This window comes from Gymnoscopelus braueri (genome assembly GCF_963280865.1).
Source record: "Gymnoscopelus braueri genome assembly, chromosome: 8".
Classification (NCBI taxonomy): Eukaryota; Metazoa; Chordata; class Actinopteri; order Myctophiformes; family Myctophidae; genus Gymnoscopelus; species Gymnoscopelus braueri.
The window spans coordinates 42,154,001-42,166,306 of NC_137609.1; the positions used below are offsets into that span (position 1 = coordinate 42,154,001).

Here is a 12,306-nt window from a genome sequence, read left to right on the forward strand (position 1 = left end):
TCCTTAGGCTATACAGTCAGATAAAACGATGAGGCCCTTCAATGTACATTTAGTGTGGTTGGTCTGGGGTTAAAGAGATATTTCACTTAAAAAAAATGTGTGGTCATTTTATAATCTACTCAGGCTTTTGTGAGCCCCCCAGATAGTTTTTAAGTTGCTTAATTCAGTATTTAGATATTTGATATTTGATATTTGGTATAATTTTTTTCTCATCCTGCCCTCCAAATACGTGAGGGGGCAGTGTTTTTTGAATACTTTTTCCATTTTTTTAAATATATTTTTCTATTGTATTTTTGTTTTTCATTTCCCCCAAAAAAGATTGAAAATAAATCAAAATACACAGTCTCCTCACGTATTAGAAGGACAATATCAATCACCAGAACCAAGGACGGGTGTTTCCGATTCATCTAACATGGTTAAAAAAGAGTTTGAAGTTACAATGGGTTTGTATAGGAAGGGGGCGTGTCTCAAATATCTAAATACTGAATCAAGCAACTTAAAAGTAAAACTGTCTGCTCCCAAAAGCCTCAGTAGACGATAAAATGACCCAAAATGTGTTTGAAAGTGAAATATCCCTTTAAGCTCCAAAAGTAATGTCTAGCTATTAGCCTAAATTATGAAATAAGAATGATGGAAAAGCAACACTATACGGTAGCTACCTGTGCAAGCCGCTTTAGCCAGAATGCAGAAGGGGTGACGCTAGCCCCCGGGCGGGTGGGGACCCGAGGCAGTGGAACCACACCTCGCACTTATCTGAATTGGGTTTTAGGAGTAAAAGGGAGGATAATTAAAGAGACACCAAACCCATGCCTGAACTTCTTTTAAAGGTGGGGCACCTACAGTATACGGGCGAGCTGACGAGAAGATCATTTGTCCATATGTATCCTTGTTTATCCATCCATCCGATGTGCAAGAGGTAGGCTGTCAGTTCAGCTCCCCAACGAACTGGCGGTTACCCCACCCAACCTGTAGAGGTAAAAAACGCAGATTCAGATATCGCAATTGCACCTGCGTCATCTGCGCTTTGGTCTGACGCGGATTGTGGCCTTTGTGAGCGTGTCATTTTGGAGAGGGTGTCAGAGGCATAAAGGATGTGACACACACCATGATACAAGAGCCACAAAGGGAAAACAAGTATTAAAGGAGGAGAGTGGAGCATGTCGAAAGGAAAAAATGGCTAATGGGAGACGAGTGTGATTCATGAAGGTCGCAGACAGCATGCGTCTCTGGAGTGATTTAAAATGCTCACCTCAGACTAGAGACGGGGGACGGGGGGGGGGTCGGAGAAAACAGGAAGAGAAGAGAAAAATGAGGTGCAGAATAACAGCGGGAGAGAGCTGGGGGGAGAGGAAGGCGGAAATGAGCGTAGGGACTGAGAGAATGTGGAGAAAGTGAGTAGGGGGAGAGGGAGTGGGGGGTTGTAGTGTGTGTCGTGCGTAGAGTGTGTGGATGAGTGTTTTGTTTTCTGTCAGTATGTGCTTGTATGGGTGTGTTGGTATTTTGCTATGCGTGTGCATTAGTATGTGCATGCCTTCTTAGGTTTGTGTGCAATGTGCATGTTAATGCTACTGTATATGTGAGCATATGCATGCATGCTATCGAGCTCATACGCATGTGCGTGTGGCGTGTGCGTGTGTGTGCGTGCGCGCGCGCGTGCGTGTGTCTGTGAGCACTTGCATATTTCTAGTTGTTTGCAAATACTCACATTCTTCTCCTGCCCGAGTTCACTGTGTTCTGGTATACTTTACACCACGCGGCCCGCTGAGGCCAGACAGACAGAGCCTTACGGTACATACTCAGACTGAGATATTGGCTTTTTGGAAATATCCCGACTCCCAAAGGTTGCCAAGTTTCCTGCTGACAGTAAGTAAAATGTTATTTTGGAGGACGCACCCACTTCACTCTGGCGATTTGGTTGGCTCCGGTGTCTATGACCACAGAGCATACAATAGACGGATGAATAATGAATGCAGTTTGCACAGTATCCGAATCTTGATACCAGTGGTGGAAAAAGTACTCATATATTTTACTCAAGTAAAAGTAGCAGTACCACAATGTAAAAATACTCTGTTACAAGTAAAAGGCCTGTGTTCAAAATGTTACTTGAGTAAAAGTACAAAAGCATTGTTATCAAAATATAAAAAAAGTACTAAAATGTTTGAAAATAGCAGATCTACAAGCTCACAACGCGCTGCGATGCGACGTGTTGTGAGCTTGTAGTGAAGTTTTCAAATAATTGTAGTGGAGTAAAAGTACAATATTTGCCTCTGAGATGTAGTGGAGTAGAAGTAAAAGTATTGAAAATTGGAAATACTACACTAAAGTAAAAAATACCTCAAACCTTGTACTTAATTACAGTACTTGAGTAAATGTACTTAGTTACTTTTCTCAGCCAATCAGTCTGAACACCAAAACTTGGCTGAGAGATGTCCAGACAGGGTCCTGACTGGATGGACATCACTAAGGGGTCCTTGGGGGGGTTCCAGGGGGTCCCCAGCAAAATGCCATATTATATGGCATCACAATAATTTTAGCCACTTTCACCTTTCATACTTTGGCTATTTAAAAATAGTAGATATACAAGCTCATAGCGTGGCACTCGGTGCCGAGCTATATGAGCTTGTAGATCTGCCAATTTAGAAAAATCGTGAACATTTGTGCAAATCTAGGAATATGCAAACATTTTTTACTCAAATCTTTGCTTCTAGGGGTCCCTGGAACAAAATATTTGAGATGGGGGTCCGCGGCCAAATACATATAATTTTGGGGGTCCTTGACATGAAAAAGTTGGAGAACCACTGCCTGAAGTACTACCATATGATGAGACGGAATGAGACGACGTGAGCCTTAATTGCTCCTCAATGGTCAAATTTGGTGATTAATTGAGTGTCATTCTGTTGACCAACACAGGACTATACTTTATGTGACAAAAAAGAGAGATAAGAGATCTCGAAGAACTTGTTGCGGGTCGTTCTCCTCGAGGACATTTGAATTGCTTTTGTGAACTCACTTTGAGGAGACTTTTGAAATGAGGTTTAGACAAATATAAAGAACACTGTGTCCTCTGATTGACTCTCTACCCACTGGCCACGCAACACACACACACCACACATCACATCACATCAAATCACATCAGTTCCGTCCCGTCCTGTCCTGTTACTGAAAGACAAAATGCTTCTGTCAGGTCAACTTTAAATTCTCCTCACGCCTTACCTGTCTTTGTCTTTGACAACTCAAGAGGGACCCCAGGCGGGCTACTACACAGCCATGTCCCGCATGCGGCATGACACACATGCATTTCGCGCCTGTCAACACCTATAGGGACAGAGAGGGGGAAAAAATCCTTCTATATACATTAGTTGATAACGGCTATGCCCACTATAGATATGGTTCCCAAACCAAGACAGAGAGACAGATGTGGCCATTCTGCTTCCCCTCTGCCCCTGTAAGCTGTCAACTCACAGGGGCTGCTTGTCAGTCCAAGGCATCGTGTTGTGCGGTAGTGCGCCTTCCGCATTCTGCACAGAGATGGTCGTGGCGAGGAACGTTGGCAGATACTTAGCAAAGTACTCTCCGCTTTGGGCTGCCATTCACCCTGCCTCTCTAACCGATGCTGTCCTGAGAAGACACACACAAACCTAAACAGCCATTTAGAGCGTTAATAGAAAACATGAGATTGATTCTTGTGCAAGGCCTTCACGCGCCTCCATCTCTCTTCCGTTTCGGTTGTTCTCGGTTGTATTCAATGAAGGAGAGTTTACTGTGCAATAAAGGATACATGTCATAAAAAAATCGACTTAGTCTAATAACGCTGTGGCCTCCCTGTCCAATATTTAGCTATTAATATGAAGTTACTATGTATGCAGTTTAAGAACAATAGTGCATCACAGAAACATTTTCAATTACGACACAACGTTCATGCTCATGAGATTAACTTTTATGCACTTTTACTTGTTCCTCAGAGCTGGATTTGTTTTGTGATGCATGTACTAGCAGCACAACCTGTGATTGGGCTACATTTATGCTGGGCAGCAACTGCTGCTGAAAGTGTCTAAGCTGAAGTACATGAAGTACAGCCCAATGAAGTTACGTTGATGCTGTGCAGATCTGATTACATTCCCGGGGGCATGAAAACCACCGATTGGTTGAAAAAGACAGCTTCCGGAGTAAGTTCATACCACGGGAGTCACGCCCTACACTTTCCATGGTAGTTCTTTACCAGGCGTTTCCCCTCATGAGATGAAAAAGGTTGGGAACGAGGTTAGCCTACGTCTGACATGACAGACGCACGTACATACATACGAACAGACAAAGTAGATGGTGTGTGAGAGAGACTGGTGGCTTGTTTGGCTTATTGATTTCCCTGTCACTGTGATGAACGCACATGTCACATGCAGGGGCTATTGATTTCCCTGTCACTGTCTGTGATGATCCCACATGTCACACACCATTTCACTGTGATGATCCTACGTCACATGCAGGGGTTGTCTGTAATGTCTCACTGACGAGTAGAGTGATGGTAGAATATGATTCATCCTTGTACTTGGATGTTCTGAAGGATGGTCTGGTCTGATCTCTCTTTTGGGAGAGAAATGATGCGCAGCCTGCGTAGCTAGTTCAGGCAGTCAACTCAAGGCAGCTTGCCAGCCAGTCACATGCACTCTTCTGATCTGGGCAACTATTTAAACTTCTCTGCCCACCCTTCATTCTGGCTTCTCTCCTGGCTGTGCGGGTGTTGCTGCCTCTCTATGGAATCAGATCACTGCCAATACTCCTAGAATAAAGGTTTCAAAGGCTTGAAAATATATTAGCTCGTTTTGAACCTTTGAAAAATATTTTTGAATCTTTAAAAAAAGTTTTGATAGGACGAAAGTGTTTTTTTAAATCTGTGCAAACACATTTTCAGAGTTTCAAATTTGTCACAAACACAGTTTCAGAATATGCATTTCAGCACTGTTCTCCCAGGGTATTATTTTGTTTTCCATGTTTGAAACCTTGTAAATGGTGATCGTTTTTGTAACTTGCAACTTTATTGTTGAAAGACTGAAAATCATTTTCAATGGTTAAACTTTATTTTGAAACTGTAATTCAGTGTCACACACACACACAGCAGCACAGGCAGCTCTCTCCCCAAATCTCTGAAAAGAGTGCTTACTTACCTAACTAAAGAATAAACAGAAACAAATAGGGAAGTGGTTAAACCAAATAAAAAGACCAAACACCCCTACAAGGCGAGTGAACAGATGAATACAATAATGAATGAAGTAGGCAAATATATACAGAATAACTCTTAACTCAAAAACACGGATCAGAAAGCAATAGGTTTAATTGTAAGGAAATTGTAGGTCAAACAAAGTAACTGAACGAATCGAAGGTAACTGAAGGACAGACAAACAGGCTACATGGGTTCGGGGAGACAGAGGGATTGACTCTCTGCAGCTCTATCAATCAGAGCGACCAGTTACTGTCAGGGCAGAATGAGATTTTGTAGGTGAGCTCCAGAGAACAGCCAACCCTGGCTGGGGCGGAGACAAAGGGGCGACGAATGGGAGCAGGGGAACAGGACCAGAGGCTGGACCTTTCAATCTGTTGCACAGCCTGTGTACAATCAACCATTCCACTCACACCAGCAATCAGCACCACACCCAGTCTCACAGCATTCACACCATTCTCCACCTTATAAGGAATACAGAAAAGCAACAATAAAACACAAGCCAGAAATAATACCACAATATTCCAAAGCGCACCTAGCTTTCTCCTCTGTCAACTCTTTCACTAGAGTATCTAACTCATCAGTAGCTCTTTGCTGGCTTTGAAGCTGCACTTGTTGTTGTGCCACCAGTTTAACCTTTTCTTTAAAAATTAATATTTTGTCAAAAAAAGGAGGTAATCAGAAAGTAGAGGTAAATTATACTATGTTCACTTACTTGTGCAGTTAGGTTCCTAGCCAAAACCATCTGATTGAGAAGCTGGTTAATTTCAGCTGAGGTTTTAGCATAACCGTTTACCAGGGCCTTTCCCTGTAATAACAGAAATGAAAAATGTTACATCATACCATATCTATTTCACAGTTGTATTCAATTATTGTGAAAATATTCATACAGTATATTTTATTTTGAAATACCTGTTTCTGCACAGCATCAGCAAGGGTGGAAGTACATGGTGTCTTTGTAGCAGTGGCTTCCTCATCAAAGGTACCATTTTATGTATCGACATTGGTCTCATATTCCTGCACAAATATTAAGTATTAATTTGAGTGCACAAATATTAAGTATTAATTTGAGTTTTTTGATAAAAAAACAACAAGTCATTCATTAATTAATTATACATTTTTTTAAATGAGATAGTAGGGAGGAAAAAGCATTGATTAATCAGTTTTCTCCCTTGCATTGTGTTAGAAAACTGCATCCACTTGTGGTGTTAGCGGGTCATTAACTTTTTTCTCCCACCTCATAGCTGACTTAATGCATTCATATCCATGTAAACACTTTTTAAAATATTATGTTGGGTTAGGGCGAGGGTTTCATCTTTCAATATATCTCGTTTTCTATTATAAAAATGTTAAAATTCACTCATTAAATGTCCTATAATGAAGGCAATGGATAATGATGTTATCTAGCTATAACAGAATAATTAAGAATAATAATTAGAACACACTCCCCAAAAAAAATCTTTAAAAAATACTTGTTTTTTAACATTTAAAATGTTAATATTATTAAAAATAGTGACACTAGTGGTGTTAGGGTCCGAAATGACCCGTATACCATAGAAGGTAAAAAGTCATTTATTTTTCATAAACTCAAACTTTATTTTATTCCTGATAGCAAAGGCTAGTTGAGGACAAGTCTCTCTCACTCTCAAACATGTAAACATTCAATATTGACAATTTGGGGGGAAATGAGCCACACTTCTCTGCCGGGTCATTTCGGACCCTAACACCACAAGTGTCCCTTTTTTTATAGAGACTATCAGAATTAATTAAAATTATGATAAATAATTTTGTTGTGTTAAAATGGCTATTTCTAAGGATATCATGAAGCCTCGTTCCAATAAAGAAATGTAAAGGGTACTTTTTACCTATTTAAACTTGAAAACACAATGGATAGGGTTAAAGGCTGTGTCTCTCAGTTTAAGCTACCATGGGGCGTGTTATTTCCTCCAACTGACAACATATTAACACTCCAGTATATAGAGTTACGATTAGCCAGTTGAGTCTTACATTGAGCAGATTTTGCAGGTCCTGAGACAGAACCACAACTCTGTCCACATCGTCACCCTTCCTCTTCAGGTCATCCATCACCATCTACAATGGCAGAATAGTATGCATTCAATCAGTGAAAGTTGTGTGATATTATATAGATCTTATAATATCATATCATATCATAATAGCACATGTCCTAAAAGGAATGATGCAGGCCTAGCCACTATTCTGTCTGCTTATAGCTTGTAGTAGACCTTCTTACCTTTTGGGAACTGTGCTTGACATTGATCTGAGATAGATCATCGTTGGGGTTGATCTCATTGTTGGGCAGGTTATCCAGAAAGGAATTCAGGGATTTACATGTGCTCTGAAACTCCAGGTTCTTGATTGCAGATTCTTGCAACAGTTTTTCTCTGTGAGGAAAAAGTAATATGATGAAAATAATTCAAATGTGATATTGTAAACTCTACACGTTATGTGATGTGTGTGATTTGGTAAAATTTACCAAGGGTAATAGTCGCAAGCCAAGCATTGTTTTCTGTAAATTGTTCTCCTATAGCCTTTCTGGGATTGATAAGGTATTGTCAAAGTGTTCAGATCTTTGGTTTGACATACAGTAATTGGGGATGTGAGCACTGTCACCACTCCTAACTAATTCTCCTCCTAACAAAAGAGGAATTTGAGTTGTGAATTTCAGTAAACTTGTAAGATCCACTGACATCATTGTTTTTTAGTTTTTCTTGTATTTAGATAGGAGAGATTAGAGATAAAGGAAACCAAGGGCAGAGACAGGGGAAACATGACAGGCGTTGAATTTGAATTTGGGGTCCTCGCAATTTACAAGAAGAATTTTGTCCACCAGGCCAAACAGGATGTTATTGTTAACCATCACTATATACTTCGTTGTATGACGAATTGGGAAAATAGCCGATCTGCAACCCGTTGCATAAGTGTTGTGAGCTTTTTCTGCAATTTGTTAACATTTAGAAATGTCTTGAATGTATTTTATTTTATCTTAATGAATAGATATTTCCACCTTTAATGACATTCCCAAAATAGGGACGCCAGGTATAGTGATTGACACCTATACCAAACATAAAAGTAAGACATTCATGAAATTATTGATCTTGTCTGCCACAATAGACACATTCAGTAGCCCAATATTATAACCGTCAACAACAACAAATGCTCAAAGTGATCAAAATGGGCTGCTTCTCACCTCTCCTTCAGTTGGTTTGTAACATTTGAATGGCGGTTCTGCAGCTGCTTAACCTTAGTCCCCTGGCATACAATGTCAGGGCAGTATTCTTGGTGGCCTTGCTGGAGAGAGCTACACAGCTGCTCTGTGGTCTCCATGTCCTGTCCCAGCTTCTTCATCTCATCCTGGGTCCCTGCTACAGCCTTACGCAGGCTCTGTATAGATAGAGGGAAGCAAAATGTGTTGTGAGAAAATGCATTAGCAAACTAAAGACTTTGGCAAAATAACTCAAAACTGAATTGTGGTCTCAAGTTCAGAACGAAGAATGTTTCTGTTGTCTTTATCGAGTATGGTTTTGTTGTAGAAGGGCGAAAGAAGTGTAGATTTCAGACCTGAATCTCTTCGGTACAGACTTGGATTGCGTCGGGTGAATCAGGGACGGCACTATCTTCACTCAGCTTTTTCTCAAAACCACGAACAATGCCGTCTACCTTCTTTATTTGATTCTCCATATTGAGAGATGCATTTGCCCTGAAGAAAAAGATACGCGCATTGATTATCATTTTGAATCGTGTTTACCATGCGCCAGTGGTGCCCAACTCCACAGACATGTCCCTGAGCATAGACACCCAAAACCAATACATATTTGCAATAATCTCCATGGATAAGCATTGAACACCAGCAATTACTGACAACACAACAGGCAGCTGCTTACGGTGCGCTTCGCCCCTTGTGAAATGTAACCATAGATTTACACCTAATCCACTTGTGTTTTTTTTCCGACCAACTCAACAAATAAAAGCCTTCAAATATATGCAATGTCTACATAAAAATATATCTACATGAAAGTTTGAGATTACTTCTTGGTGTAGAGGTCGCTAAGGGCAGTGATGGCATCATGCTTGTTGTTGGCGGCACTGAGCTTCAGTGGCAGTGCAGAGGAGGTGGTTCCATTGGACAGGAGGGGCTGCAGCTCAGCCTGCTGCTGCTCAAATCTTCCTCATTGTTAAGATGCATCTCTTGACAAATGCAGAGATTGAGGAATCGCTGCCACTCATTCCGTGCGTAATCTCTCTGAGCCTTAAATACAAAATGTCAAGACATCATTTTTGTATGACTTAGTTAGATTATAACATTTGTAAGATTTCCCTACGTACACAACGTATGAGCTAAGATATGAGAATGTACAGAAGATGCTGAACAATGCAATAAAGCAATAAAAGGGCTTTTTTGACCTTTTCCATAGAAAGTGCCACAGATCCTTTTCACAGCAAACATTTGACTGGTAAACACAGCTTAAGGTAATAACATTAATTATGGTTGTCTGTGACTGTGTGCCAGCTCTTGTACAGTGAACTTCATGCCGGCACACGGAAACACCTAAAAAAAAAACACCCAGCTGTGTTTATCTGTTAAAATGTCTGTTGAGAAAAGGGTTCACTGGCCATTTTCCCATAGTGGCCATTTTGTTCCTACATCATACCCGGGGGTGGGGTCAGGGGTGCAATGCTCACTGGACGGCCTTGCACGCCGTGCCGGAACCTATTTGACCAGGAGCACGCACAGGCACACGCATAGATTTAAAACTACTTTAAATTCGCACCTCGACAACGTTTTCAAAGGTTCCCGACTCACACCTAGCGAATTAACATAGGAATAAGCCTAGATGCATATCAATTGTCCATTGTGTGACTTGCAGTGTAGGTGTTAAGCGACGTGCGCGTCACGTCATTGAAATAGAGTGCAAGAACATACCAAATGAGCATTGCATGCCTGGGTGGGGTGAAACCTCCCTGATAATGTTGAAGTTTTTTTCAAGTACCTGGATTGTAGAGCTGGCAGGGTGCTTCAGGTCTATGAGACGGTCTCCTTCATGCTGGAGTTTGTTCAGCTCACTTTCATGTGACAGCAGGCTGTTGTTCTTGAAATTCTGTTTGAGGTCAAATAAAAGCTACATTATTATCATTATCTTAGCATCTATCCCATGACTCACCGAGCTCCTGAGCTCCTTTCCCTTTCCTTTTTTAGAGTTTTTTTTAGCTTTTTCATCTCGCGGGATTCCGTGGATTGTGATTGCGGAGCCCCCAGCTCCAGATCGAGGGTGTCCAAGGATTATGCCTACGGACTGTTATGATAGTTGTTATATTGTTGTTGTTGTTGTTGTTGTCATTGTTGCTGTGTATCCCCCCCCCCCCTCAACTCAACCAGTTGAGGCAGATGGCTGCCCACCCAGAGCCTGTTTTTTTTTTCCCTTGCCACCATTGCCAAGGGCTTGCTTGGGAGTAGAGTAAGGTCTTGACCTGTACTTCATGTAGTGTCACACAGGCAAGTGGCAACACACATGGGTTTGACTGCTACAGCTTCTATCAGCCTATGAGTGCTCACCTCATACTGCCTGCGGACATCAGGCGGATCCACCATGTGGTCACTCCAGTCCTGCTTTTTTTTATCTTCTCTTGTTCCTCTACCAGGTACGCCAGCTCCTTGTTGCAGCCCTGCATGTAGTCATACAGGCTGCTGAGGTAGTGCCGACGCCACTTGAAGGTGGAAAAAACAATAATACTTTTGAGCGCCTTTCACGTCACCCAAGGACACTACAGTCATATTAGAAAGCAGACAATGCATAATAAAAGGTGGTGTGAAAAGTCTTAAATTGCGTTTGACTATGGACACAATGCCATTTAAAATATGTAATAACGTTCTTAACTCACCAGTAGGTTGTCACATTGTTTCTTGATGGCTACACATGATTCCTAAAAGACAAATACACCATGATTTCATGATCAACCACAACATTGACCTTTTGTCAAATATGACAATCACTCTCCAACACCTCCATCGTCTATTCATTGTCTATTCACAGCTTTGGCAAGAAATTACATACACATAGACCATTTTCCTGTTAATGGCTTAACACTTCAATAACAAGGTCATCGCCCGGAGAGGAGGTTCTGCTCACCGCGCAGCAGCAGTCCACAGAGCCAGCACTGAGTTGTGAACTGTAGGCCTCTATCTCCTTGAGCAGGATGTTATGAGAGGCTATTTGCTTCTCTAGGTTTGCCATGCTGGGTTTCTGAAAACGGAAGACAGAAGCATAGTTTGTTGTATGCACTACATGCAGGCCAGAGAAAGGCGCTGTAATGAGTCTAAAAGCCCCACTCACATCCCCTAGGCCAGGGGTCTTCAACGTTTTCAGCCCAAGGACCCCCTAGCTGAGAGAGAGATGAAGCAGGGACCCCCTCCTCTATATTGTATAAAATTGTGTTTCAGATTCAACTTTTTTGTTTACGTGGTCTGCTCTTTTTTCCCTCCACACCTATACCTCTATGCCAAAAATAGCCGATCTACAAGCCCTGCGAGGCGTTGTGAGCTTGTAGACCTGCTATTTTTGGCTAAAGTTCTCCTCAGAAAAGGGATGCTAGGGTTCAAGTGGTTAACGTAAAAAAAAAATCATATCACAAAGATTTGGCGGACCCCCTGCAGTAACTCCGAGGACCCCCTAGGGGTCCCGGACCCCCTGTTGAAGACCCCTGCCCTAGGCCTAGAGGTCATCCTGCTCCTAACAACCAATGTAGTAGTTTTCAAAATATCTTGTTCAGGATCAAAGTGTCATGGCAATCTTCGTTTTGAGATTTGTTGGTGGATATGTGGACATCTTGGCCAGACAAAAGGAAAGGTCAGGGGTTATTCAAATCGGTAGGATTCATCATTTGGAGAGCATGAAAGTGCAGAGCAAGCATTGCCAATTCCATGGCAATCCAAACAGTAGTTTTTGTGTTTTCATATTCATGTGACTTCACATATAGGATCCTGAAGCATGCATCTATACTCACAGAGCTTCAGAAAGCTTACCATGAAATAAATCACATGACCATGTGAACCTCACAATGAAATTATGAGGAATAAC

The 12,306-nt window shown here is 41.6% G+C and overlaps 2 protein-coding genes across 2 annotated transcripts in view; one reads left to right on the forward strand and one right to left on the reverse strand.

Moving 5' to 3' along the window:
- Positions 1 to 12,306, forward strand: part of caln2 (calneuron 2) — a gene marked incomplete at both ends in the record, with an annotated part of 63,380 nt that overhangs the window by 34,026 nt on the left and 17,048 nt on the right. The gene's annotated exons all lie outside the window — the stretch shown is intronic.
- LOC308090062 (envoplakin-like) lies at positions 925 to 9,761 on the reverse strand (the record flags this gene model as incomplete). The annotated part of the gene is made up of 9 exons (XM_080435093.1): positions 925 to 966; positions 5,626 to 5,676; positions 5,928 to 6,020; positions 7,220 to 7,303; positions 7,464 to 7,614; positions 8,421 to 8,614; positions 8,792 to 8,930; positions 9,260 to 9,398; positions 9,731 to 9,761. 9 exons carry the CDS (start codon positions 9,759 to 9,761, stop codon positions 925 to 927), a joined length of 924 nt encoding a protein of 307 aa, XP_080291219.1.